This window comes from Myotis nattereri, assembly GCF_964212035.1.
Source record: "Myotis nattereri genome assembly, chromosome: 2".
Lineage (NCBI taxonomy): Eukaryota > Metazoa > Chordata > Mammalia > Chiroptera > Vespertilionidae > Myotis > Myotis nattereri.
In genome coordinates, this window is record NC_138076.1 from 140654229 (window position 1) to 140681727 (window position 27499).

At 38.6% G+C, this 27499-nt stretch overlaps 1 protein-coding gene across 2 annotated transcripts in view; it reads right to left on the reverse strand.

Annotated features, from left to right (window-relative positions):
* Positions 1–27499, reverse strand: part of SYT1 (synaptotagmin 1) — a 551768-nt gene that overhangs the window by 186378 nt on the left and 337891 nt on the right. For both annotated transcript variants that reach the window (XM_081083378.1, XM_081083379.1), the window contains one exon: positions 20011–20193. In XM_081083378.1, coding sequence (XP_080939504.1) covers positions 20011–20176 — 166 coding nt within the window. In that variant the 5' untranslated portion in view covers positions 20177–20193. The remainder of the gene's footprint in view (positions 1–20010; positions 20194–27499) is intronic.

Sequence of the window (27499 nt, forward strand, 5' to 3'; positions counted from 1 at the left end):
AGTTAAGGACTTAAACTTATCTTTTTGGGAGATATAATTCAATCCACAAGACCTGCTCTGTACTTTTGCATTTAAAAGATAGATTTCTAATTTCTTAATGTAGATAGATTAGTTTTTCTTTCAAACAACACCACTCATTTTCGACTTAGTTATTTTCTTCTGCTTTCTCAAAACATGAAAAATCCTCATTAAACACCACTCCCCCCCCCCCACCCCCCAGCCCGGAATCTTTCCTCATAAGATTTTTCTCACCAATCAATAACAGGAGAAACCTAAACTCCTTACAAGAATACGAAGCAGGTAATTGACATGGTTACTGTGCATCAGTGTATAAACCTTAGTTATTTGGCTGACGTTAACTGTAGTTTAGGATTAAATTGATTTCAAAAGAAGCCAATAATGAGTTTTTCCTCTCAGTTCATGGCTAAACTAAAGTTTTCATTGCAGGGATTTTAAAATAATTTACTTCTTAATGGTAAGATTCTGAATATTTTTGAAAATTCACCTTAACAAGAGAGATGTCAGTTTCAGAAATGAGAGGCTTACCACACATGTGCTTGGAACAGCTTTTGGAATGTGGGGTATACCAAGAATCCACACTCTAAGTCTTTTGGAGGTCTTTATTAATACATGTCTCCTTTCCTTCCGCTTTAAAGTATTCTCCTCCCTATGCGTGCTTCTTACACAGGCGGTATCAGGAATGTGTAACACAATCATTTAAAAACATGATGTGTCAAACTTACAGTTTGTAATCATATTGAGTATAGCTTATAGCAACTCATAATTGTGACTTAAGACCAGAACTCCATTTCTTCTTAACCTTTTTTTTTTTTTTTAAGTAAAAGTTTGGAATTGGAATAGTATCTCCAATCCAGGATTTATGGTGTTTTCACAGACATCCTGAAACCTAGTGATTTGCACTAATGACCATTACCAAAATGTCACCTTTGAGGGATTTGCTGGACTGAGAGTTATGAATAACAAATGGCTGTGGCTTTCACACTCTCTTTGACACCTCAAACAAAAAATCTGTACTGTAATATCCACCGCTAAAACTGTGCTGCTGCCAACCCTGTGAACATATTCTATATGAGTAGTTGCCATGAAATAGCACCAAAAAATAAGAAAAGAACAAAATAGGAATGAATGATGCTTTCTAGTGCAATTTTGTAAAAAAAAATTAATTTTGTGAAAAAATATTGAACTCTACACAGTACAAATTGGTATTAGTTAAAGAAAACCACTATTGCTTTTTAAGTAAGAACTCTTTGGCTCTCTCCCACAAGCTCTTTCTCTTTCCTTGTCTGGGATAGGCAGAATTCTAAGATGGCTCCCAAGACCTCTACATCCCCCCTGCCCCCCAGCACCCCTCGGGTACACATCCTATATAATCCCCCATCCTTGAGTGTGGGCCAAACCTGTGATGCAGTGACTCTATATGGCAGGGGTAATGGGATCTTGACAATGTGGGAAAGGTCTCAACCCAGTTGATTTTGAATTAATCAAAAGGGAGATTGTTCTGGGTGTGGCTGACTTAATCAGGCGATAGCCCTCCAGGAAGGACCTGGCCCTTTCTGAGGTGACAGAGAGGCCCTCCCATTTGCCCTGAAGAAACAAACTGCCATATTGTTGAAAAATGCCCATGACAGGGGTGCCTCTAGGAACTGAGGGTCACTCCTACAACTTCCAGGAACTGAGTTTCTGCCAAAACTCTGGAGGAACTTGAAAGAGGGTCCTGAACTGCTCTCCTATAGTCCAGCGATATGTTGATTATGGTCTTGTGAGTCCCTGAGCAGAGGACTCAGTTAAACTGTGCCTGGGTTCTTCATACACATAAACTGTGAGAGGATAAATGTGAACTGTTTGGAGGCACTAAGTTTGTGGTAAGCTTCTGTGTAGCAGTAGAAAATGAGTCTCTCTCCACAAACCAACTTTTGGCATGTATTTATAATAGTGAAACATAGTCCCACAAATTAGTTCATTAAGTAATAATTTTGTGTCTACTCTATAGGAGCAATATGTATGAGAATGTCCATCTCTGTTCCCAAATAATTTAGGCTAATCTGGAAGAATAAGACAAGTAACTCTAACATAACATTGGCAGGTGCCATAAGCATGAGGCCTGTGGCAAGGGCAGGGAAACAGGTCAATATGTTGGTATGTGATCTCAGCAACACTTTATAGTCAAGGTGAATTAATCCTTTGAGTGTATCTGAAAGAGTTACTAATGTTCAAGCTGACAGTGCACTGTCACCAACTTCTCTGTCCTAGGTTCACAAGTAACTTCTTCTGTGAAATGTATGAGAGATTTGTGGTAACACCGGGCTGTGGACATATGGTGGCATTTAGAAGTAGCCAGGAAAGGGTTAGCTTTGCTGATGGTAATGACAACCTATTTCCCTTTCATCTCATTCTGAAACCACCTGAACACTTATCCAATTTCCCTCATCCTGTTAAGTGCATGAGCTATAATTCTGTTTGTATTCTCCTGGGAGAGAACAGTTAACATTCCCTGCTTTCACCTTCTCACTCCTTTTTCATCCAAGTCCTCACCTCACACCCTGCAAGCTGGCTTCTGATTCCAGCTCTCTAATGGAACAAGGCTTTCCAAGGTCAATAAAGAGATCCAAATCCTCTGGACTTTTTTTTTTCAGGCATAATATTCCATGATCTACTTGCAGCACTTGCCATGCCTGGATGCTTATATCTCTAATTATTTCTTCTCATGGGTCCAAAAAAGAAAAAAAAAATTAGCTGGATCACACTTCGTTCCTTAAATCCCAGGAAGGCTTATTATATTTTGCAGAATGAATATGAGCTGCTTAGCAAAGCATTAAATGTTCTGAAAAATGGGGTCACATGCTTTCTCTTCCAACCATATGAATACATGTAACCCACAATCCAATCACACCAACCAAATTGTTAACCATAAAACTCTGGGGTGGAATGCACAATACATGTTGGACAACTTATGTTATTCAGTATGGAAGGTCTTTCTATCAGTTCTCTGGGTGGGCAAATCCTCTGGCTCAAAGCAGAATTCAAGGCCACTTGTTTCTTAACTCCTTCTGTAATTAATTTCTGTCTCCTTTGTGCTTTGCTTACTTGGACCTCTCTTTAATACAGATTTCATTAAGTCCTATACAAAAGTATGTTTTGCTGAACATCTTTGAGACACTTTACTTCCTATAAAATTGGGATCATAAATATATGTCCAACAAGGTTGTTATGAGGAATAATTGGTCAAATCATAATTCAATATATAGTACTAATCACTTAGAAAATATTGGTAGTGATGATGATGATGCCATCTGCTCCCCCTCGGCCCCCAGGCTGAAAAAATCCTAAGGACAGATTATATATTTCAGCTATTTTTGTTTGTCCCAAACTTCAAGCAGTACATTTGATAATTTTTAAAAATTAAATTGGCTACTGTTTCTCAGAAACTCGTTTATTTCGCTTCTATGACATTGCCCTTCTGCTTTCCCCACTGTTCTCTGACAGCTCATTTATCTTTTCATCCATTTCTCTACTCATTCATGAGTCATGGTCTAAGAATTTATCATTGACGCTCTTCCCCCCCGCCCCATATACATTCTTACTACTGACAAACTATCCACTTTTACAACCTAAATTTATATGCAATGAATTCCCAAACCTCAGTTTCCAAAGCTGAACTTTCTTTTCTCTTGCTTTCCCCATTCCCTACAAGACATACCCTGAAATGGCTACCCAGCTTCTCTGGAATGATTTTTCATTCCTCTGCATTAGACACTCTCAGATCCAGTTGAGTGCTTGTCAACTGCATGTTCACAGAGTCTGCCACATCTGTGCCTTCCTTTCCACAGCAATTTAGGCTTTCATTACCTCTATAGAGTTCCTTCAGTTACCTCCTTCACGCTTTGTCCCTCACTCCTGGCTCTCCCCTTACAATCTGTCCTACCCACTCACGGCTGCCAGACTGCTGTTCCTACAACAAAACTATAATTATGTTACTTCCATGTTTAAAGACTTTGAATGGTTCCTGGCTCCTCTTCAACTATTAGATAAAGTCTAAACTTCTTAGCTGGATATTGATGGCCCTCTCTAACCTAATTTTAAATTACATTTCCAGTTTCATCTTTGATGACTCCTCTATATATTAAGTTTCAGAATGCACCACTGTCTTATATTGTTATTGTTTCTCTGCATATCTTATCTCTCCTATTAAATTATAAGAAGGATAACTTATTTTATTTTGTATTCTACCACTAAGCCATTAATCCAGGCCATACACACTTATTGACTGCCCACTCTTTATAAGGTACATAGCATATGCCTATAGTGTTCAAACTCCCAGGTATCTTCTAAGACCTTAAAATGTAGTAAAGAAAATAAGATATGAACATCATGATACTACACAATAGAAGACAAATATAGTAGAAGAGTAATGTGGATATTCACAGGAACATTATAAAAGAGCTAGCATTTGAATTGAGCCTTCATCATTTAGGATAGGGAGGCTTGCATATGCAGAAATGAGGAGAATGACATTTCAGATGTAGGAAAATCATGAACTAAAGTATAAAGGCAGGAAGTAGAGAGATGTCTCTTCAGAACAGTGAATAGTTCACTTCAGAGAAGAGGAAATGAGGTAGGAAAGGTGGATTGGGACTAGACTACAGAGGTCTTGGCTGACAAATAAAGGAGTTCAAAAGTCAGCTAAGGGGGAGTAGTGAATATCTTTTAAAGTATTTTTTATTGATTTCTGAGAGGGAGGGAGAGGGAGGGAGAGATAGAAACATCAATGAGAATCATTGACTGGCTGCCTCCTGCACAACGCCTACTAGGGATTGAGTCTGCAACCCAGGCATGTGCCCTTGACCGGAATCAAACTCGGGACCCTTCAGTCTGCAGGCTGATGCTCTATCCACGGAGCCAAACCAGCTAGGGCATTTGAGCAAGAGACTTGTGTGTTCAGAGCTGAGCTCCAAGGAAGAATTATCTGGGAGATTTATGTATAATGGATTGGCCAACAGTGGAAATGGTTGTGGGAAGGTCCCTTAGTAGGTTCTAATAATTGTAATATGATGAGGGCCCAAGTAGAGCAGTGGTAATGGGAATGGAAAGGAGAGACAGGGCCAAGAGCGAGGTAATAATACTTGTAAACTAGTGGGCACAAAAAATTGGGGAGAATTAAGATTATGCTGGAGTGTTGAGCTTTAGGGTAGAGGAGTGTGTGTGTGTGTGTATGTATGTATATGTGTGTGTGTTTGAGGAGGAAGGTGATGAGTTTAGTTTTGGAAATGTGTGAAGGAAACCAGAGACAAAAGATAACACATGCATGATTCCATGTTTATGAAATGCTATGACAGTCAAAAGCAATTTATAGTGACAGAAAACAGATCAATCACTGCCTAGAACTGTGCAGGAACTGACAGAAAAGAACTAGAGGCAAATTTTTGGAGTGATGATTACCTCATACACATTTGTCAAAATGCTCAGAACTATACATTTACAGTGGGTGCTTCTTATGGTATGCATACCATTCCTAATAAAGTTGATTTAACAAAATGGGGGAGCTTAATAGAGACATCAGGACTAGAAATTGAGTTTTGAGTATGTTTTACATAAAGATAATATGGGAAGTCCTGAAATTATCCTATATAATAAACAGCTAATATGCAAATTGACTGAACAGTGGAACAACTGGTCGCTATGACGCGCACTGATCACCAGGGGGCAGACGCTCAATGCAAGAGCTGTCCCCTGGTGGTCAGTGTGCTCCCACAGGGGGAATTCCACTCAGCCAGAAGCTGGGCTCACGGCTGATGAGTACAGAGGCAGTGGCGGGAGCCTCTTCTGCCTCTGCAGCAGCTCTAAGGATGTCCGACTGACAGCTTAGGCCCGCTTCCCCAAGGGCTCCTGGACTGTGAGAGAGCGCTGGCCAGGCTAAGGGACCCCCCCCCCCCCCGGCCAATGCACGAATTTTGTGCCCTGGGCCTCTAAGTAAAGAAAGAAAAATCATAGAGGTAAAGAATGCCAGCAGCAAATCATTAGATCATTACAGATCCCTGTAACTAAGTGATTGAGGAGGCAGAGAGAAAGAGAAAGTCAAAAGCAGAAAGAAAGGAAGCTAATTAGAGTTCAAAGTATTAAAAAACAAGGGAGAAGAGAGTATTAATAAGGATAGGTGCATGGCATTGCGTACATATAAGTCCAAGTGTTCCTGGCTGAATGAATGGCCAAACCGAGTAATCTAGATAGAAGCAAAGGCTTGTGTAAGTTCCCATGGAAGATAAAAGTAGCAGAACTGACTTGGGAAAACTGTCTATATGTTTCCTACAATTGAAGACTATTAGAAACATGGCCGGGCTTGACATTCAGAAAGATTATTAAACTCAACTCGAATGAAAGTAACTGAGTTTCCACATCAGTGGCATTGTTGTTATAGCTGAAGACTACTTAATGCAAAACAGCAAACCAGATTTCTACTGATGAGGACCTGGAGGGCAGCCAGGTAAATGGTGTGAAGCCACATTAGCAGTTATGGGAAAGAAAGGTGCATGGATGACAGCAGCTGTGGAAAGGTGAGGTGCCAGGGAACAGTTGCAATCAGTGTGGGTGGAAGCTGGCTGGCCAGGCCACTTTGAAGCACCACTTCAGTGATAATCACAGTTGTGGTGTTATTGGCAACAATAGTATTTGCCTGACTAAATTGTTGTGCTTTGTGTGGCTAATAAAGTAAAACAGAGAAATTCATACAAGTTTCCTATAAACCTCTATTCACTAAAGAAAACCTCATACCCTGGCCAGTGTTGCTCAGTTGGTTAGAACATCGTCCTGTATACAGAAATGTTGCGGGTTTGATTCCTAGTCAGGGCACATACCTAGGTTGCGGGCTCCATCCCCTGTTGAAAGCAAGCAGTTGATGTTCTCTCTCACGTGTCTCTCTCTCTCTCTGTCTGTCTCTCTCTCTCTCCTTTCCTCCCTCCCTCTTATCTCCCCTCCTTCTCCTTCTCCCTCTTCCCCTCTCTTTAAAATCAATAAGCATATCCTCTGGTGAGAATCCAAAAACAAACTAACAAACAGAAATAGAAAACTTCACAAAAGTGACCATTGTGGGAAAAACTGCTGCAATAAATCACATTCAGGCATCTTTGAACTCTCTCAGTGATAGCACAGGAAATTGGACTGTGTTATATAGCAATTCTTGTAAAAAAAAATAAAAAAAGAGTTCATCTTGTTTCCTGGCATTATAATACAATACATTATTTTTAAAGATGAAACTATTGCTAAGTCCCAGCTCTCCACTTGAACAAAACTGCTTGTAGGGAAAGCTGTTTTACCCTGAAGACCAATTTGGTGGCTGCTTGTATCTCAATGTTGAATCAGAAGGCCAAAGAGAATAAAACAAATGAGGAACATTTTTATTCAGCACAGGCAACAAGGAAAGAAACAGAATGGAAAATGACAAAGTTAAAGAAAGGTCAAGGAAATGGAGAGAAAAATAAAAGGCAAGGGAGAAAGAGAAAGATTGGTTATGAAATCCCAAGTGTTTGAGGGAAGGCACAGTGGCTGTGCAAGGTACCCAGCTTGAGTCCAGTGTGATGCTGACTTTTGCCTTTATTTATTACTATCACTCCTTTCCAGTAAGAGTCTTTTAGAAGCCATTTCTTTTTTAATTAAGATACTAGTAGCCCTGCACATGAATTCGTGCATGAGTAGCTCGCTGCCCCTTGCCTCAGCTGGCCACCTGGCCCACCACTGCTCGTAGCTCTCTGCCGCATGCAGCTCACTGCCCCGCCCTCCTGTAGCTCTCTGCCCACTGCCCCGCACTTCTGTAGCTCTCCGCCCACTGCCCCGCACTCCTGTAGCTCTCCGCCCACTGCCCCGCACTCCTGTAGCTCTCTGCCACTCATAGCTCGCTGCCTTGCCCTCCTGTAGCTCTCCACTGCTTGTAGCTTGCTGCCCTGCCCTCCTGCTATTGGTCGTTATGTGTCATGGCATAATGGCCATTTACATATTACCTCTTTATTATATAGGATAATTGAAAAATAGCTACAGGGGTGGGCAAAAGTAGGTTTACTACTATGCATATGGAAACTAACACAATCTACACTAATAAAAGAGAAAGATGCAAATTGACCATACCTTCGTGATGCCCACCAGCCAATCAGGAGTGAATATGCAAATTAACCCAACAAAGATGGCGGGTAAATTTGCATACACAGGCACTGAGCTGGCCAGGGCAGGGCGGGATGCTTGTGTCATCACTGTGGTGATGACCAGGCGTTCCACACCGCCCCATCTGCTCCGGGCCTCTGGGCAGCGTGGGAAGGTGGAAAGGCGGCTCCGGGCTGGAGCAAAGGCAGAAAGGCGGCTCTGGGCTGGAGCAAGGGCAGAAAGGTAGCTCCAGCCAGAGAAAAGGCGGTGCTGGCAGCCAGGGGAAGGAAGGCCCATTCTTGCAAGAATCTTCATGCATCGGGCCTCTAGTCCTATATAATAAAAGCCTAGTGCAAATTGACCAAACAGTGGAACAACCAGTGGAATGACTGCTCACTATGATGTGCACTGACCACCAGGGGGCAGACGCTCAACACAGGACCTGCCCACAGCCCGCAGGCCCCAGGACAGCCAAGGTAGGTGTCAGCGGGGGCCCCTCAATTGCCCTGCTGGGCGCCCTACAGAGGGAAACAACTGTTGGCAGCGGCAGGGGGCGGGGCCAGTGAGTGGGCAGTGCCAGGATGGCTGAGGCAGATGTCAGCAGGGGGCCCCCTGATTGCCCTGCCAGTCACCCCACAGAACAGCCCTAATTGTCTGCCAGGCCTAGGGACCCTACCCGTGCACAAATTTTGTGCACTGGGCCTCTAGTTAACAAATATTAATACTAAAGTAAACTGTTTCATGTAGTCACAACTGTAAACCTCTTTTGCACATGATGTATATTTGTTTCAGGTCTATCATATAATGATTTGATATTTGTATATATTGCAAAATGATCATCACAATAAGTCCAATTAATATCCTTCACCACACATAGTTAAAATATCTTTTTTCTTGTGATGAGAACTTTTAATAAAGATCCTCTCTCCTAGCAACTTTCAAATATATAGTAAAGTATTAATGATAGGCACCCTGCTGTACCTTATATCCCCAGGACTTAGGTATTTTATAAGTGGAAGTTCGCACTTATGACCCTCTTCACCCATCTCACCCCCATTGCACCTCCTGCTGCTGGCAACCACCAGTCTGCTCTCTGTATCTATGAGAGGAAGCTTTTTCTTGGTAATATGATTATTAGGATCTTTTGAGCAAAAAAAAGAATAATAATTCTGCCTACTCTGAGCCAAATTTTGTGTTGGAGCTGGAGACACAGAGATGAAAATAGTGTTCAGATCTCATGTAGATTGATTGGTATTAAGAGAGAAAACACATACTGATGAGTAAAATAAACAGTAAAAATTATAAACATATGTAAAGTACAGACTTACTAAAGAGTGACAATTGTTGGTTAATAGATTAGGAAGTTGGTGGCATGAGGATAGGAAGACTTTTAAAAAATGAGACGTTCTTCCTTGGCTGGATGGCTAGGTTGGTTGGAGTGTACACCAAAAAACAGGTTGCAGGTTCCATCCATAGTTGGGGCATGTACGAAAGGTAACTGATCGATGTTTCTCTCACATCAATGTTTCTCTCTCTCTTTCTCAAATCAATAAACATGCTCTCTGGTGAGGATTAAAAAAAAGAGTTTTGAGGGATATCAAGAGATAGTCCAAGTAGACAAGCAGTGGCAAGCAAGAAACTCCAGCTGAGGAGAGAGTTTGTACAAGACGTGGAGAGATGGAACATTTTGGATAATGAATTCAAGAACTTCGAGAGTTTCTGTCCTGCTGAAGCAAATTGGGGGAGGGCAAACAGTTGCAGGTGATGCTGAAACTTATACAAGAATCATACCAAACAATCTCAGAAAAAGACATTTTAATTTAGAGGTTCTTCTGGCAGAAAAATTCTGAGTCTGTAGTGCTATTGAGGCCCAGAAACAAGTTAAAGTTATGTGCTTTGGTTTAGTTCCTAAGCATGGTCTACACAGCCTAGCACATAGTAGGTGCTATATGCCTTGTACAATTGAACTTTGAATATGTCCAACATTATATTCATTCAGACATTGTTTTAAGCACTTTATATATGTTAATACTTTACTGCTTATACTTTCCAGAGGTAAAGTACTATTATGATCCTTGTTTTACAGAGATAGTAAATGATTTGCCAAAGGTCATACAGTATTAATGGCATGAGTGATTAGCACAGCATTCTGGGCAAAGTACAGGGCTACAGAAGTGTACAGAAGAATTTAGAGAGCAATATTTACACGAGTATAGCAGAAATGTTTTTAACCCACTGCAATAGTTTACTGCACGCATGTCAAACTCGCGGCCCGCAGGCCGCATGCCTCATTTATTTGGCCTGTGTTAGCCTTTGAGTTTGACATACTTGGTTTACTGATTTGAAAGAACTGCATCCAAGTCCTTATGAAAAATAAATTATTACGATAGACTTTTACTTTCAAGGCATTGAACAAGATAACGCAGTCAATGAAATTTTGTTACCCTGAGATCTTGGATCTCTTCTAAGTTTCTGTGGGTAGGTGCACACTACTTTAAGTATATGGCATATGTAACAGTAGACTGTATTTCTCTTATTTGTAATACCCCCCCCCCCTTTTTTTTGTTTTAACTTTTAAGTGTAAAATGCTTGTAAGAGAAAAGAAAAAGGGACAAGGTTCAAGTGGTTTTGAAATTCCTCCAGGACAGGAATTTCAATGAAAGTGTTGCTTGGTTGAAGAAACCTTTAAATGGGCCATTATCTTCTTAATCTTTATTTCAAAGTTATGTAAGTTCACTTAAAAGGCAGGCTGAAGAGGAGCTATCAAGTTCAATCCCTTTGTTGTAAGTCTCATAAATGAAAATCAAAACAAAGACAAATAAAGCCTAGTGCTAAAAATATAATAGTACATCACATATTTTCCCTTTGGTTTTCTGCTTCTAAATTTTTTTATCTAATTGAATAGACTGGCACAAACCTGACATGTCAGCAATGCAATAAAAGATATACCTCGTCATTAGAGGAAAGAGGAAACAGCAGTATCTCAGCTTCTTTCATTCTGTTCTCTTTATAGATCTACATTTGTAGTCAGGCTTCCTTTAGTGAAAATGCAGTCTGTGTTTTGACCTGTGACTGCTATGTGGTGAGGAATAAAGGTTTAACACTGTTTTAAAATATATTTGTATGTCAGTATAGTATTTCAGCAAGGTAATTCCTGAACTATTTTTTAATATGTGTCCAAAATATGGTTCACTCCCTTATTTTTCTCAGGTGTGTTTCCTTAATATCTTTGAAATGCTAATGAAATGTAGTTCAATATGGTTTAGAAACTTCCCTGAGATCTTAATTCACTTGGTGGCTTTATGTGCTTCGAATTACCGTGTATTACCCAATGCTTTAGAAGTTGATAAAATCTCTCAACACTAGTTTGTTTTACAGGCATGAATATTTTGGGGGAGTTTTCTGCATAATAGGGTCCTAGGAGGGAGAAAAAAATGCAGGGACACCTTTAAAGAACCTTCTTGAAAGCCAGCATCAGTAACATATTTTTGGTTAGCTTTCAACATTGAATATAGGATGTCGGTAGGATCATGGTGCACACATGTTCTTTTAAATCAGTGTTTTCCACAATGCCCCAGTTTATAACAAAAATGTTACAATATTCCTTTAACTCTCTCAGAGTATAAGTAATAGATAATATACCTACACATATGTTTTAAAAATCAATAAAACTAACTATAATATAAAATAAATAAAGTAATTTATAATAAAATTATTTATATTTCAGTATACAGGTCTTCAGGCACAACTATACTAGTAGCAAGACAATGAAGTAATCATTACAACTGCTAAAAGGAATATTTGAATTTAGAGAAGTAAGACAATGAGATTTTTGAAAAGGAAGGAGAAAATAAAGGATCAGAGGTTAGTCAAACATTAGAAATAAAACTAGGATATTCAGTTTATATGAGAGCCACACAGAAATACGTTGTGTTTATATGACAGTTTTAGGTTCAGATAATTATTAACAGGGTTTCCTTTGTTATTTTTGATTATTTATTTTTCATGAAGTTAGTTAAGCTAATGTTTAATGGGGTTATTTTTGTTTTTATTGTTGACAGTATTATAGATGTCTCCCATTTTAACAGGGTTTCCTCCTAGATGCATGTTCTATGGAGATTTTGAATTTCATGCAAAATGCAAGGCAATTTTTCATAGTGTGAAGCTGTCTCACATGGTCCAAGATGTGTAGGTGCCTGGTCTGTAGGCTGCCCCTCATGCCCTTCCTTTAGAACACTAAAAATGGCCTACAGAAATTCATAGCATGCTGTAGGGGGCAGTGTCAACTCTATTAAGAACCAAACTGACTTTTCTGTCATAGGATTAAGTTATAAATAATAACTCTTAACACAAACACACACAGTATTCAGATACACACACATTTATATTTCCTATATTTTAAATCAGAATTAAACTTGAAAAGATGATGAAATAAACTAAACTAAAATAAACTATGTTTATTGAATGTAAGCATGACTCACTACACTGTGCTGTGATGACTTGCACCCTTATCTCTAAGTGTCCTTGTCCGAAATAGGTTCCTTCAGCATTGCATTGATGAAGTTACTCAATACCGCAAAGCACTTGCTCTGAAAAAAACACTTACCGGTATTGCAACTTTTTTCTTAAATATATTTCAACTTAGCAGAGGTTAACAATGAATAATGTCACTTAACGTTTTAGCCAATGCTTCTCTGAAGTGAGAAGAATTGAGTCAGCCAGTGATAGCTGAATCATATGTAAAGTTCATGTATATGAAGCAACAAATTGCAACTTAGGTAGTAATTGGTTATTCACATGCCAATCTAACAGAGTGCAACAAAAGAAATGCAGAAACTTAAGTGAATACATAAGTACTTGTCTTTAAAGCCAGGTAATGCAACAGCAAACTCTGAATTAGTATTAAACTTGTGTTCTGAGTATTCAGTCATTTAATACAAATATTAAAAGATGAATATCAAATATCAACCAGTACTCTGAACAGACACATAGAACTCTAAAAGTTTCAAGTCATGTGTGATAGGAATAGTGGAGGTCATTTGCAGCCTCTGGGCTAGTCTGTTAAGGCATAATAAAAAAAAACTGCAATTTTTTCCTGACTAGGCCTGTCAATCTGAACCATGTGTAACTTCCTTAAGACAAATCACTTATCTTACTAAGCCTCAGCCTTCTTATCTATAAAACTAGAGGCCCGGTGCATGGAATTTGTGCAGTGGGGGCAGAGGGCATCCTCCCCGCACCTCCCTTGCAGGCCAGGATCCCCTAGGGCAGTGGTTCTCAACCTGTGGGTCGCGACCCCTTTGGTGGTCGGAAGACCCTTTCACAGCGGTCGCCTAAGACCATCCTGCATATTAGATATTTACATTACGATTCATAACAGTAGCAACATTACAGTTATGAAGTAGCAACGAAAATAATTTTATGGTTGGGTCACAACATGAGGAACTGTATTTAAAGGGCCAGAAGGTTGAGAACCACAGCCCTAGGGGGATGTTGCCTGCCTAAGCCTGATCTTAAGCCGGCAGTCAGACATCCTTTTTGCAGTTGGGGCTCTTGCAGTCCGGGACCCCTGGCTCCTTTACACTGGTGGAGGTGGGAGAGACTCCTGCCATCGCTGCTGTGCTCCACAGCCATGAGCCCAGCTTCTGGCTGAGCGAGCTCACCCTGTGGGAGAGCACTGACCACCAGGGGGCAGCTCCTGCTTTGAGCATCTACCCCCTGGTGGTCAGTGCACATCACAGTGACTGGTCCTTTTGCTGTTCGGTGGATTTGCATATTAGGGTTTTTATTATATAGGATGGGGAAAATAATTGTTTTCATCTAATAGAATTTTTATAAGGCAGAATTGAGGTTTATTTTACAGAGTGCATGGCACATATTTCCATGCTACATGCTCTACAAACAGCCCTGGCTGGTTTGGCTCAGTGGATAGAATGTTGCCCTGTGGACTGAAGGGTCCTGGGTTTGATTCCAGCAATGGCACATGCCTGGGTTGCAGGCTCAATCCCCAGTAGGGGGCGTGCAGGAAGCAGCCGGTCAATGATTCTCTGTCATCATTGATGTTTCTATCTCTCTCTCCCTTTCCCTTTCTCTCTGAAATCAATAAAAATAAATTTAAAAAAAGCTCTACAAATATTAGCCATCAATACCATAATTATTGTTATTTACATGATATGTATCACTGTATGTTCTTAAGGGTTCTCTTCATACGTTTCTTGACATATGACAATGACTTTATGTTCAATCTGCAGCCACATGAGATAAACATAGTTACTGGACAGCATTTTTTCATCATCAATGAATATTGCTTGTGCCATATTTAACCAACTATATTAGTACTGGTTGTTGAGTTTCTTTGGTGGTTGAAGAGAGAACACTGATATACCTACTACTTTTTCAGGCCACTGCTTTCAAATATATTCCATACAGTCCCAGGCCTTTAGAGCTGCTAATAGGGGTATCTTGGAAGAGTGAGTGAAAGACACCTTTAACTCACCACAGCAGCTCTGTTTTGTTTTATATAGTATTTTGTTTTTGTTTTTATTTGAACAAACAGATCCTTGGCTAAAAAAGTTCTGAAGTCTATTGCTTTGTAGATCAGTTTCTCCAAGCATGGCACAAGAAATACAGTCTTTGGTATAACGTAATATTTATAATATGATAATATCTATACAATTGTTTCTAGCATGGTGTTAGACACTTTCAAATATGAAAGATACAAATATGTATGAGAAAGTGTTCTTGCCTCTGAGGAATTTCCATTTCAATGAGAAAGACTAAACAAGATAAACCTAAACCAGATAACCAAGACATTTAATGAAGAGCTTTGAAAGGCTGGAGGAAGACTTAAATATTTCTGCTTTAGGAAATGATGGAACTTCTCACTTAAGTGAATATTTGAATTGGCTTGAAATAAAAAAAAAGAATGTGTTAGGGTTAATAGGAAAGGGAGTCCAGGAAGAGAGAAAGTATGAGAGAACACACTGGAGGTGAGGATGCTGGCTGGTTTTGAGAGATTTTTCAGGAGGAGAATAAACAGGATTTGAATGCAGGTATAGAACTGGAGATGAAACATATGAGGGAGACAAAGATAATAGTGAGAGTTCTTATTTGAACAGCTAGGTGACTGAGAGCTCCCGGGGAGAGCATGTAGATTTCAAAAGGAAAAAGGGTTGAAAATGGAAACTTGTAGACAGGGACCTCTGCCACTCAAGGGAAGGAAAGACAATGAAAAAGGAGACCAGCCAATAAGAGAGAATAAGGAGGAAAGAAAGGAAGAGGAGGAAATGAGAGGAGAGTTCTGGAAATTAAGAGTTTTCAGATGATGGTGGCTGACAATGATGACAATGCAGAAGTATCTGAATGACTGAGATTGAAAATAAACCCCATACCTGCACATCAAGAAGTATCTGTGATTTAGTTAAAACAATTTTAACAGTATTTGAAGGATAAAAAAACAGAATGGAAGGAGCTGGGTTGTCAGTTTTGTGGAGATATGGAGGAAGAAGAGAGAATGGTAGTTGACAGAGGAGGAAAGGTAAGAAGAAAAGTTTAGAGAATAAAAAGAGGAAAACTGACATTTCTTAAGCACTTAGTGTGTGTGGAATTTGGCTAGGAATTTCAGATGTGTGAACCTTGAGCATGCATATGGATTAAAGGAATGAGTAAGATAATAAAATTACAGGAGGATTTTTAATTTTTATTTTTTAAAGGTAAATTAGAGAAGGTGCTGGGAAAAGGAAACATTGAGAGGGAATTTGTCTTTCTTAGAACAGGCATTTTGGAGTGGATTTAAAGAATGGAATGCTTAAATATTTGATGGCAAAGTTTCTGGAATTTTCTCCATTTTGGTGTCTGACCTAAAAAGAGGGCTTTTATAAAATAGAAATAGACTTGTTAAAAAAGACAGCTTGAGTTTAATAATAGCTAACATTTATAAAATGCTTACTCTGTGTCAGACACTCTGCTAAGCACTTTATATGCCATGGTGTCTTTACACAACAAGCCTATGATGGGGATATTCTCGCCCCCCTTTTATACAGGAAGAAGCTGATAACAGAAAGATTAAGTGACATTCCTGAGGTCAAAAGGCTAGTATGTGGTGGGGCTAAGATTTGAACCCAGGCAGTCTGTGACCAGAGTTTGTGGTTTGAATCCCTGTGTTAAACTGTCTATCTAATAGTATTTCTGCATGAATTACATAAGTACCCTTAGTCCACTTGCTCTTATTCTGGACTAAGAGTCAGGACCGGCTATCTGGTTTTCTGCTGTGCTTAAGGAAAGGGGCACTCTACTTCAAGAAGCTCATGAATATCAAAATCTTAATCACAGCTATTCGGATGACACGCGTTCATGCTTTACAAACCAGCCATGGCCCTAGTCATATCAAAATCAAAGTTGCAAAATAAAGAAACATTCTGAGGAACCTTGTCTGCTTCATTTAGATAACAGTGTGCAGAATGAATTGAAAGATAAAAATGCTCCACATTCACCATTTCCTTTTCCTTTTTTTAATTTTAAGCCCCGTGGTGTTATGGATGATATCATCAGGCAATTTGGTTTGAATATGTTCCATGCTGGACTGTGCAGATTACCCGACTAATGACATGCACACTCCTTGCCATTGTGACACCGCTCTTCTCACAAGTGGGAATTTCAAGTGACAGACTAAAGCTGTTTGCTATCAATTTTGCAAAAAAACCCCACATCTGCCAGATAGACAAGATTTAGTTCAGAGACCGAAATCGATTAATATTCTAATTTGTTACCTGTCATTAGAGTCACACTGTGTTGCACCAAGTCAAAAGTGATAACCTTTATAAAGCATAAGCTCCAAAAGGAATGTGATTTGGGGATATATTTTATTTTTGTTTAATGTTGTTCCCTGTGTATAAATCCCATTAGACATTTCAATTACCGTGACAGTAAAATTGTAATGGATTAAAGTGAAAGTGTGAAATGTGCAGTTACATATTTTTAATAAGAAGGCAAGGCTGTACTTATGACACTGTTTTTCTAACACTTATTTACCATTACCACTTTAATATTTTAGGTATTTCACTTGCTGCTTCCTGTTAAGTCAAGGAGAAATCTAGCAACATAATATCTCCACAGGTGTTACCCGCATCTTCTGACAGTGTATTATTTTAGGTTGCTGGTCAAAAGCAAATCTCCATGGAGAAGACTGATTACCTGGTTGGATTTCCAGTGCCCACCGAAGGGACACAGAAATGGGACAATGGCTTGGAAAGGAATTAAATGAAGTTAATTCCTTAGAGCCAAGGGAGGGAAAAAAGGGAGCTTCATAGCTAATTTTTTTCCAGTTGATTGTTTTTCAACTGATGAACAAGGAGGAATAATATAAAGTAATACCTGGCTCTAAGTGGGAAAGGCTAAAATGTGGTTATCACTACAAATGTGGAAACAATGTGATGACACAGTCAAACACTATAATGATGTTTTTCTTAATGTTATAAATTAAAATTTTATAATATGCTTTAACTTTTCCGCATCTTAAGGCCTCAAAATCTAGGAGGGTGGTTCAGGATATAAGTTAATTTAAAATTCATTCATTCAACAAATAGATATTGAGTGGCTCATATGTGGCAGGCACCACCAGAGGTATAAATATGCATTGAACACACCCAACTTTTGGCCCTCATCAAGCTGATATTACTTTGGAGGGAGCCAAATGATTTAAAAGCAAATTATCACATGATCTCACTCATTTGTGAAATTTAATGAACAATGTTAACTGATGAATAAAAATAGAGCCAGAAACATAGAAGCATCAAACTGACCATCAAACTTCAGAGGGAAGGCAGGGGAGGGAGAGGATGGGGGTAAGAGATCAACCGTAGAATTTGTATGCATGCATATAAGCATAACCAAAGGTCACAGACACCAGGGGGGCAAGGGCATGTGCTGGGTGATGGGGATGGTGGGGGAGGGGGTGGGGAGAGGTCAATTGGGAAAAAAGGAAACATATGTAATACCATATGTAATACTTTAAACAATAAACAATAAAAAATAAAATAAAAGCAAATTATAAAATACAGCATTGTAAATGGTGCTAAGTAATATGGTGAGAAATAAAAAGCAGGGGGAAGGACAGGAAATGCTGACAGACAGGGTGTGATAAATGGGTCATAATGTAAAATTGCATGGCTGAGGAAGTTCTAAGAAGTTGACATTTGGGAGATGAGAGAATGGCTTATGTGAATACATGGAAAACATTCAGTCCCATAGTTATCAACATTGTCACGCCTTTCATATTGTTAACTCTTCCAGAGAGGGAGATGGTATTGAGGACAAGGCAGAATGTGGATTTGATTTGGTTATCCGTTGCTTTCTCTGCTTCCTTATAACACATTTCTTTTAAAGTAAACATTTTGATAAAATATTCAAGTGAGAATTTGCCTCCATGATATATGTATTTGGTTTCTGCCAAGTTTTATCAAAGGTATCTAGATCAGTCCATCAGTTCAGCAGCAGAGCAAAGAAGAGAACCAGGAGCCTGCATTTCCCATAGTAGGGCTCTATCTACTGGACCAGCTCCATCCCACTGGGTTATGGATCTTCTTACTAAGAATGGTAATTGCTGACAACTGTGCAAACAGTGTCTCTCAGATGAACTTGAATTTCTTAAGGAGGACAGACAGATCAACAAGTTGTTAATTACTTGAGGGATAAGAAGTTGATTCCTTGTCTATTTTCATTTATTTTCTCAGTGTCCTTATAGAAGAATTCTCTTACAAATTTTATAAATCTCTCATCTGGATCATTGCAACAGCCTGCTTTATATTCTACCTTTGCCCCTCTAAGCACATTTTCGACACTATAGCAAGATGATTTTAAAGAAAAACCTAAGCCAAATCCTGGGACACCTCTGCTCAAACCAGGCAAAAGCATTTTATTTTACTCAGACTAAAATCCAAGTTCCTTAGCATACTCCACAAGGCCCCATGTGATCTGGCCTCTGCTACAGTACAGATTCATCTTTGTCCCTCTCCACCTTGTACTTAAGGCACACGCAGCTCCTTGCAGTTCAGGCAGATTCTTGCCTAAGGGCCTTTGCCTGTATTCCCCAGGTTATTATAACTTTCTTCCCTAATTCCTCCAGGTTTCCTTAAAAACCAGCTTTCATTATCCTACATAATAACAACCTTTCCCTCCCTATCCCCTTTCTGATCCCATTTACTAGTCTTTAGTTTTCCTTACATTATTTATTACTAAATAATGCATTATATATATTTGCCTGTTTATTGATTTATTACTTCTTTCCCCCACTAGAATATAAGCTTTGTGAAGGCCAAAACCTAGATTTCCCAGCACCTAGAAAAGTGTTAATACAAAGTTAGTGTTCAAATCTGAAAAAAAAAAATAAACCTGTAGTTTAAAATTTATATTAAATGCCACTGATTGGACTTAGTGTTATACAAATAAGTGGGTACAAAGTATTTATTTTCTAAAGACAAAGAAAAATTTTAAAAACTGTGCAAAAAGTTTTGAAATATTAACAAATGAAGAAAAGAAAATCAAACTTTGCAATTGGGGAAGTGCATTTTAGTTACCACTTAGAAATAATCTTTACAATGGAATAATTTCATAACCACAAATGTAAACTACAGCACAACTCTTAAGCATTAATATTCTTGAGAGAAAAAGGTATTAAAGAAGATAAAAAAGAACCCACTTACATTAAATACAAGATGCATATTTTTGGCAATACCGCTGTTCCAATAAAAAAAAATCAAATGTATGTTTATAATATGTTAGAAGGAATTCTGCTTTCTAACAAGTAAGATCTAGTAAGATGATATTCAGCCATTTATTTTTCCTGAAGTAACAATGTGTACTACTCACGTGGAATTTTATGTAACTCATTCATGAACTTCTCCTTCAGCTTAGAAAAGGCATTTTCCTTTCCTTCTCCAGGGCTGGCTGGCTCTGTGGCATTATTTGGTGTAACAGTCACAGCAGTGGTGACAGGCGGGGCTGCCAGGGCCTCAGGATGACTCTCGCTCACCATTTTAGGTTCAGGTGAAACTGTGGAGAGAAGGAAGCAAAAAAAAAAAAAAATTCAAAATGGCTTCACTGATCCCACATCAAAGGTATACCAGGGATGAAAAAGCATCAGAGGGTGCACCTGCTCATGGGGTAAATGGTCTATCATTAGCATATTACTTTATGTTGCTTCATGAAATATTGATGGAACCACAGTGGAGATTCTCTCCCAGAAGGTAAGACCAGACAGTTACTGAAAGCATTCTCTCCCAACAATACCATGTAAACGCTCAGTCTATTAGTTATTTATGTAGGCAATCATTTGCTGTGTAGATTTAACTTTGAAACCCATATCTCACTGAAAGGTGTATGCAACGATTGCGGACAATAATACAGGCTCTATGCTCAAAACATTCTGCATTTTCTAAAAGAAAAAGACAGATCGAATATTTATACTGGAAATGTTGGTAAATGATAACATACATTCAAAATGTTAGCGAATTTTAAAATAGTTATGAAGAATACTGTTAAAATATTGCTACTCTAAGATGTCATAAATGTCATACTGAAACTAATTCTTGAATCTGGTTTATTGATGGTGCATTTTCCTCCCAGTCTTTTCTCTCTTTTTTATTTTTTGACATTTACTGCAAACAATGCTCTGTTCAATAATTTACTTGTGAATTTATTGAAGTCACTGTATATGTGGTATGATTGACTATATATACCAGGCACTGATGAAGAAACATGGCTTGTCTGTTTAATTATTTCCATTTATTTAGTTTGAATATATTAATGAATTATCTTATTAACTTAATTCATTCAATTATTTTACATGTTTTTTTTTATCTCCAAAATAGTAAAAAAAAATAATCCTAAGGTAGTTAGTGAAAAAAACCTTTAGCTTTGAATACAGAAGATATCAGCTCAGTTCTAGTCCTCTTTACTAGCTAAATGAATTTTAACAAGGCACTTGACCTCATTTAATTTGCCTTTTGAAATATGAAGAAGTAAAACCTGTCCTGCCTAGATTTTTCTTAGTCTACATAACATAAATATATAATATTGTAAGTATATATTTATATTCCTAAATATAAGGAAGGCTTTCTAAAGGGATTGAATTAAAGTCATATTCTCCAATTTAAACATATTCTGGACTTTGTGTGACTTAAATTTCAGGCTGTGCTGGTGAGAGAGTGGGCATGAATTTGGGCAGAAATAGGCAAGTACGAACAGGCCTGGGCATGAGTAACCTCATAGTCTCTGCAGGGAGGTTTATGGAACCATAAAGCTCTTTTTTGATTTGCAAGGAAATGGAGAAAACCCACAAACATAAAAGATTTTTATAGAATTCAAAGATTTTGTGAGTTAATTATGTATACTTCTGTATTTAGTGGAAGTACAATTAAAAGAAGAATAATCTCAAATGTATGGGGTTATTACTAAAGTCTTAAACAAAATCCAGAGATTTTTGGATATCCTACAAGGAGATTGTGGCTGAGGCTAATACCAACACACAGGTAATCAATTTTTATTTTATAATAGATTAGTTCTTTCTTTTAAGCTTTACATTTTCTACTAGTAGCTACTAATATAATCCTAGAGGGTAGAATCAGACAGATATGGGTTCATATCTCTGTTCTTCAGTTTCTCCATTTGTAAGTGAGCATAATAATACCACATATATGAGGTTTTAATGAGTATGAAATGAGATAATTTATGCAAAGAATTTAATACAATGTCTAACATGTAAGTTCATCCCATCTATTCCTTCCCATTTTGAGAGATAATATTGTTTTTCCATAGCAAGACTAAGAATAGTTACATGGCTCTTGAAAATTCATATCTGTGGATATAAGATGCTTATCAAGAAACATGTTGTAGATGAAAAAACTTGCTAATTATTCAGTCCTGACAAATGTGATGACTTTATATTCTCTTATGAACTCTAGTGTATGTGGCATTACTTGCTCATTCAGAGAAAAATTTATATTCTGCTCAAGTCTTGATAAAATAATAGCCTACTGTTATTGAGTATCTACTAAGTGATTTCATTACATGAAATCATATAGTTCTCATACCACTCCCATGAGACAAGTATAATTAAAATTCATTTTATAGTTGAGGAATATAGAGGCTATGCAATTGGTTCAAAGCAATATGGTAGTAATTATTACAGTTGGAATTTAAATTTAGTTGTCTTAACCACATAGTGTAAGATTTGTACACTATGTGATCAGTATCTGATAAAATTGTATTTTTTGAAAGTTTTTTACTACAACTCATAGTAAGAAGTGCTCCACTATACATACTCCTTCTACCTATGTAATATACAGAATAAAAGTTTCACATAAAAACACTTGCCTTTACAATGTGTGAAATATTTTTATATATTCAGTTTTGTTCTGTTCTTTTTCACTAAAAAATTCTAGTTGTGCCCCAAAATTATGTACATAAATTTCATAATCCATGAATGGTTTGAGACCTACAGTTTGGAAAGCCATTATAATAAGGGACATGTTGAAATACAATAACACTAAGTGAGGCTAATAAAAACTAAATATGCCATTTATTAGGAAGCTACCATGTACCAAAAGCTATCATCAATATTTAACTATAATATCCTCAAGTCTCATTACAATCCTGAAAAGTAACTCAGTCTTATTTTATAGAAGAAACTGGGATATGGAGAGGTTAAGTGATTTGTCCTACAAGAACTAGCCTGATCAAAGGTTATTTCCACCAGTCTACTCTAATAATAACATTTAAGTCTCAACAGTTAAAGCAGTGCTAGAAAGGTATTTATGATTCTCTTTAAATTGGTTTACCAGTAAATGAAAAACACAAATAATCTTACTAATAGAAAACAGATTACTTAATTTTAGAGGTATAGTCATTTAGTTTGCTAAAGTGGAATTTACCAACCTGGAACATGCCAAGAGAATTATTATTGAACTAGAGGCCTGGTGCACGAAATTTGTGTGGGGGGCGGGGGGGAGGCTCAGCCCAGCCTGCCCCCTCTCCAATCCAGGACCCCTTGGGGGATGTCTGACTGTCGGTTTAGGCCCGATCCAGGGATCGGACCTAAACCAGCAGTAGGACAGCCCTCTCACAATCCTGGACCACTGGCTCCTAATTGCTCATCTGCTTGCCTGCCTGGTCGCCCCTAACTACCCCCCACTGCTGGCCAGGTAGCTCCCAAATGCCCCCTCCCTGCTGGCCTAGTCACCCATTACTGCCCCCCATCCCAGCCTAATTGCCCCAAACTGCACCCCCCTGCCATCCTAGTCTCCCCTAAATGCCCCCCACTGGCCTGGTCACCACTTACTGCCCGCCCTGCTGGCCTGGTTGCCCTAAAATTACCCCCCCCCCCCCGCCAGCCTGATCACCCCACATAGCCTGCAGTTCAGTCATTTGGTCATCCCTCACTAACCCCCCTGCCAGCCTGGGCATAGGCAGCCATCTTGTTGAGGGTGTGAGGGTTAATTTGCATATTACCTCTTTATTATATAGGATAGAAAAAAAATTTCTTCTAGAAGTGCAGTACAAGGACATGAGCAAGCAGTGCTCAATAAATAAATAAATAAATAAATAAATAAATAAATAAATAAATACAAATCCTTCCTGACCAACCTTAAGTGTTTGATTTCACAAATAGTCAATGAACTGAAAGTTAAAATAACAATGAGAAAATATATATTAATTGTATTAACATGAAGGTAAGGGTACAAAAAATTGGGCAATTGGGAAAGACAATTGGGAAAGACAATAGATTAGAAAAATACTTCATGGAGAATCAAGTGACAGAACAAATCCAAAGCTATAGAAGTGCTCATTTTTGTTTCCTAGGAATTTTCAATAAAGAATTAACCTTAGGTGCATAAACAATTTAATATAAAGATGTTTACATTATTTTTAATATGAGAGTACCAAAAACTACTTAACAGAGAGACTTCTTAAATTATGGTAATCCTATATAATAAAGCCTAATATGCTAAGTGTCCAGTCAGCCAGTCAGCTGTTCAACCAATTAAAGCATAATATGCTAAAGATATGCTAAGGCCACTCAACCACTCACTATGATGTGCACTGACCACCAGGAGGCAGATGTTCCGACTGGTAGGTTAGATTGCTGCTGGGGTCTGGCCAATTGGGACTGAGCGAGATGGGCTGGACATGCCCTGGAGCCCTCCTACGGTCCTTCCTGGCTGGCCAACCTCCCGCATCCCTCCCCGGCCCCTATCGTGCACTGATGGGGTCCCTCAGTCTGGCTGGCACCCTTTCACAATCCGGGACCCCTCAGGGGATGTCAGAGAGCCGGTTTTGACCCGATCCCGCAGGCCAGGCCTAAGGACCCTTAATAGTGCAAGAATTTGTGCACTGTGCCTCTAGTCCTTAAATAAAATAGTATTATTAAAATGATCTTAAATGTGAACAGTTACAAAGATGGAAATACACTAGTGTGCTAGATAAAAAATGTTATGAAACATTATATAAAGCATGTCCACATTGTCTAAATAAAAACTTTTGTTAAAAAGATTCGAGAGATACATTTAAAAATATTAACTTTGTGTTAGGATATTCACTTTCTCCTCTGTATGTTTACATTGTCAATCCTATATAATAAAAGGGTAATATGCAAATTGACCAAACGGTGAAATGATCAGTCACTATGACATGCACTGAGCAGGCAGGTGAGCAGTTAGGGATGATCAGGCAGACAGGCAGAGTGTTTAGGGGCCAGCAATTAGGAGCCAGCAGGCAGGTGAGCAATTAGAAGCTAGTGGTCCTGGATTGTGAGAGGGATGTCCAACTGCCGGTTTGGACATCCCCTGAGGGGTCCCAGTATGCAAAAATGTGCAGGCCAGGCTGAGGGGAACCCCCCCCCCCCTGCACGAATTTCGTGCACCAGGCCTCTAGTATATCATAAACCTGAATTATTTTAAATTACACACAAAAAATTCCTGTTAAATCTGTTTTGCTTCTGAGAAAACTGGGTCTTACAGAAGAGTTTAGTTTCATAATGCTAGATTTTCAAAAAAATACTTTAATAAACTAACAAATGAAATAGGAACAGATTCATAGTTACAGAGAACACAGAGCTATCAGAGGGGAGGAGGGTTTAGGGGCTGGGCAAAAAAGGTGAAGGAATTAAGCAAGGAAAAACCCCCACACAACATAGACACACACAATAATAGTATGGTGATTACCAGAGGGAAAGGGGTGTGGGGAGGTATTAATAGGTAAAGGGGGGATAAGTGGTAATGGAGGGAGACTTGACTTGGTGAACACACAGTACAATATACAGATGATGTATTATAGAAATGTACACCAAAAACTATATAAGTTTATTAACCAACATCACCCAATAAATTTATTTATATACTAGAGGCCCAGTGCACAAAATTTGTGCGGGGGCGGGGGGGGGGGTGTTCCCTCAGCCCAGCCTGCACCCTCTCGCAATCCAGGACCCCTCAGGGGACGTAACAGTACATCAAGTGGCAGGCAGCCAGGGAGGAACCCGAACCGGGGCTGGGAAAACATTTGTATTAAAAACCATAGATCAAACTTTTAAAATGGCTAGCTACCCCTAGTAGAGGTAAGAAAAGTCTGGCTTCCCAACTTCCAGTTTTCATGTGAATTATCTCCTATCTCTTTCTGATTCTCCAATGTTCATCCCCTCCATCCCTATCTCCCCAAGACAAGCAAAAACAGTTTCTCAAGATTCATCTCCTTAAATGTAGGATATTGGTTCTAATAAGAATTGAGTTATTTTCCCATATGACTCTAATTTTAATTATTTAAAAAGAAGAACAAGATGTATTTCCAAGGTGTCCTAACTTGTTAAACATACATCCATTTTTTTTAAAAAAAAAAACCAAAAACCAAAACAACAACTTTGCTGTTTATTATTCTGAGTAGAGAGATCCAACTCTGGACCCTGCAGATGGTGGGTGGGAGATGTGAATACTTACCCAGCCACAGCTCCTTTTAAAAAAAAAATGTATTGCTTACAGGCTCTAATGATGAGAGTCTGTTTGGACTGCATGACCCCCTCCTACAGCCATAGTCACAGTGGATGTAGGAGGGATGAGTAGCTGATTCAATGACAGCTCACTTAGATGCTGGTCTGAGTCCCATGACACTGTGTGGCGTGAAGAGGTGAGTGAGGCCAATAAGATTCTCTCCTTCCGGAATTTAAGGTGTTGAGTACTCTCAAGATATGGAAACATAAGGAGTAAACATGCTCCTTGTCACAGAGTTAAGGATAGAGCCAGGGATTCCCAACATGCCAATCTCAGAGCTCATATCTGTGACCACTGTGCACTGCCACGCCTCTGATTGTCCTGTTTTCCAGCTGAGTTTCAGTATTCTGAGAATACTACTATCGATAGTAATCTGAGAATCTGTACCTTATAATCAAGAAAGCATAATGAGCAGGAAAACCTGTGTAGGTTCACTAGGCTTATAGTAGTTGCTGGAATGTTTGAATTTGTACCCAGTGGTAGTGAATTCTGTTACTAAGTCTGCTCCACAGTCACAGCTAGATATGGGTGGACGAGTAATTGAACCAATGCGACAGAGTGACGTTGGGACTCCTACTGTGTAGGCCTAGAAAAATGCCTTGGAGACTGACAGTTGAGTTTTTAAATATTCAACTGAATATGTTTTTCAAAATATATTCTCCCCATATGTTTACATCTCTGAAATGTTGTTTTTTTTCCCTTATAATCTATGACATCTTACTGTCACTGCCTGCCAGGCCTGTGCACACCCAACCTGCTTGTTGTGCCCATTGATGTCCCAGTCAACAGATCACTTAAATATATTTGCGGAAGAGATCTAAATCCTGGTTGTGATCTGCTGTAAATGGATGCAACCAAAACTAGCAGAATGAAAGTCACGTAGTTTTGAAGGTTTTGGAAGCAATAGTGGAGCAATATTTAAAGAAATGCTTTATCCAACAATATGGATGACATAAAGGAAGATAAATGGTGTGTAAAAGATAGGCATCATTAATTCCGAGTTGAGAACAAATTTAGACATCTTAATAATCAGTTAACCAATCTACTTTGCTTTTATTTTCCTCTTTATGTACAAGAGTGATAAAAATAAAATGTTTACATAACTTTGAATGATCTTTCAATAAATACAAAGTAAAATTTCAAGTGATATTAAACCACTTTTGACATAATGGTATAAAAAATAATGGTGCATCTTATAATTAATGGTTTCTTAGAGTACATGAAACACAGGATTCCTAAATAAAGAGAAAAGATGAACATTGTTTACAAATAATGTATTATAAAGTAATAAATGTTACAAAATTCTAAACAGAGTTTTTCAT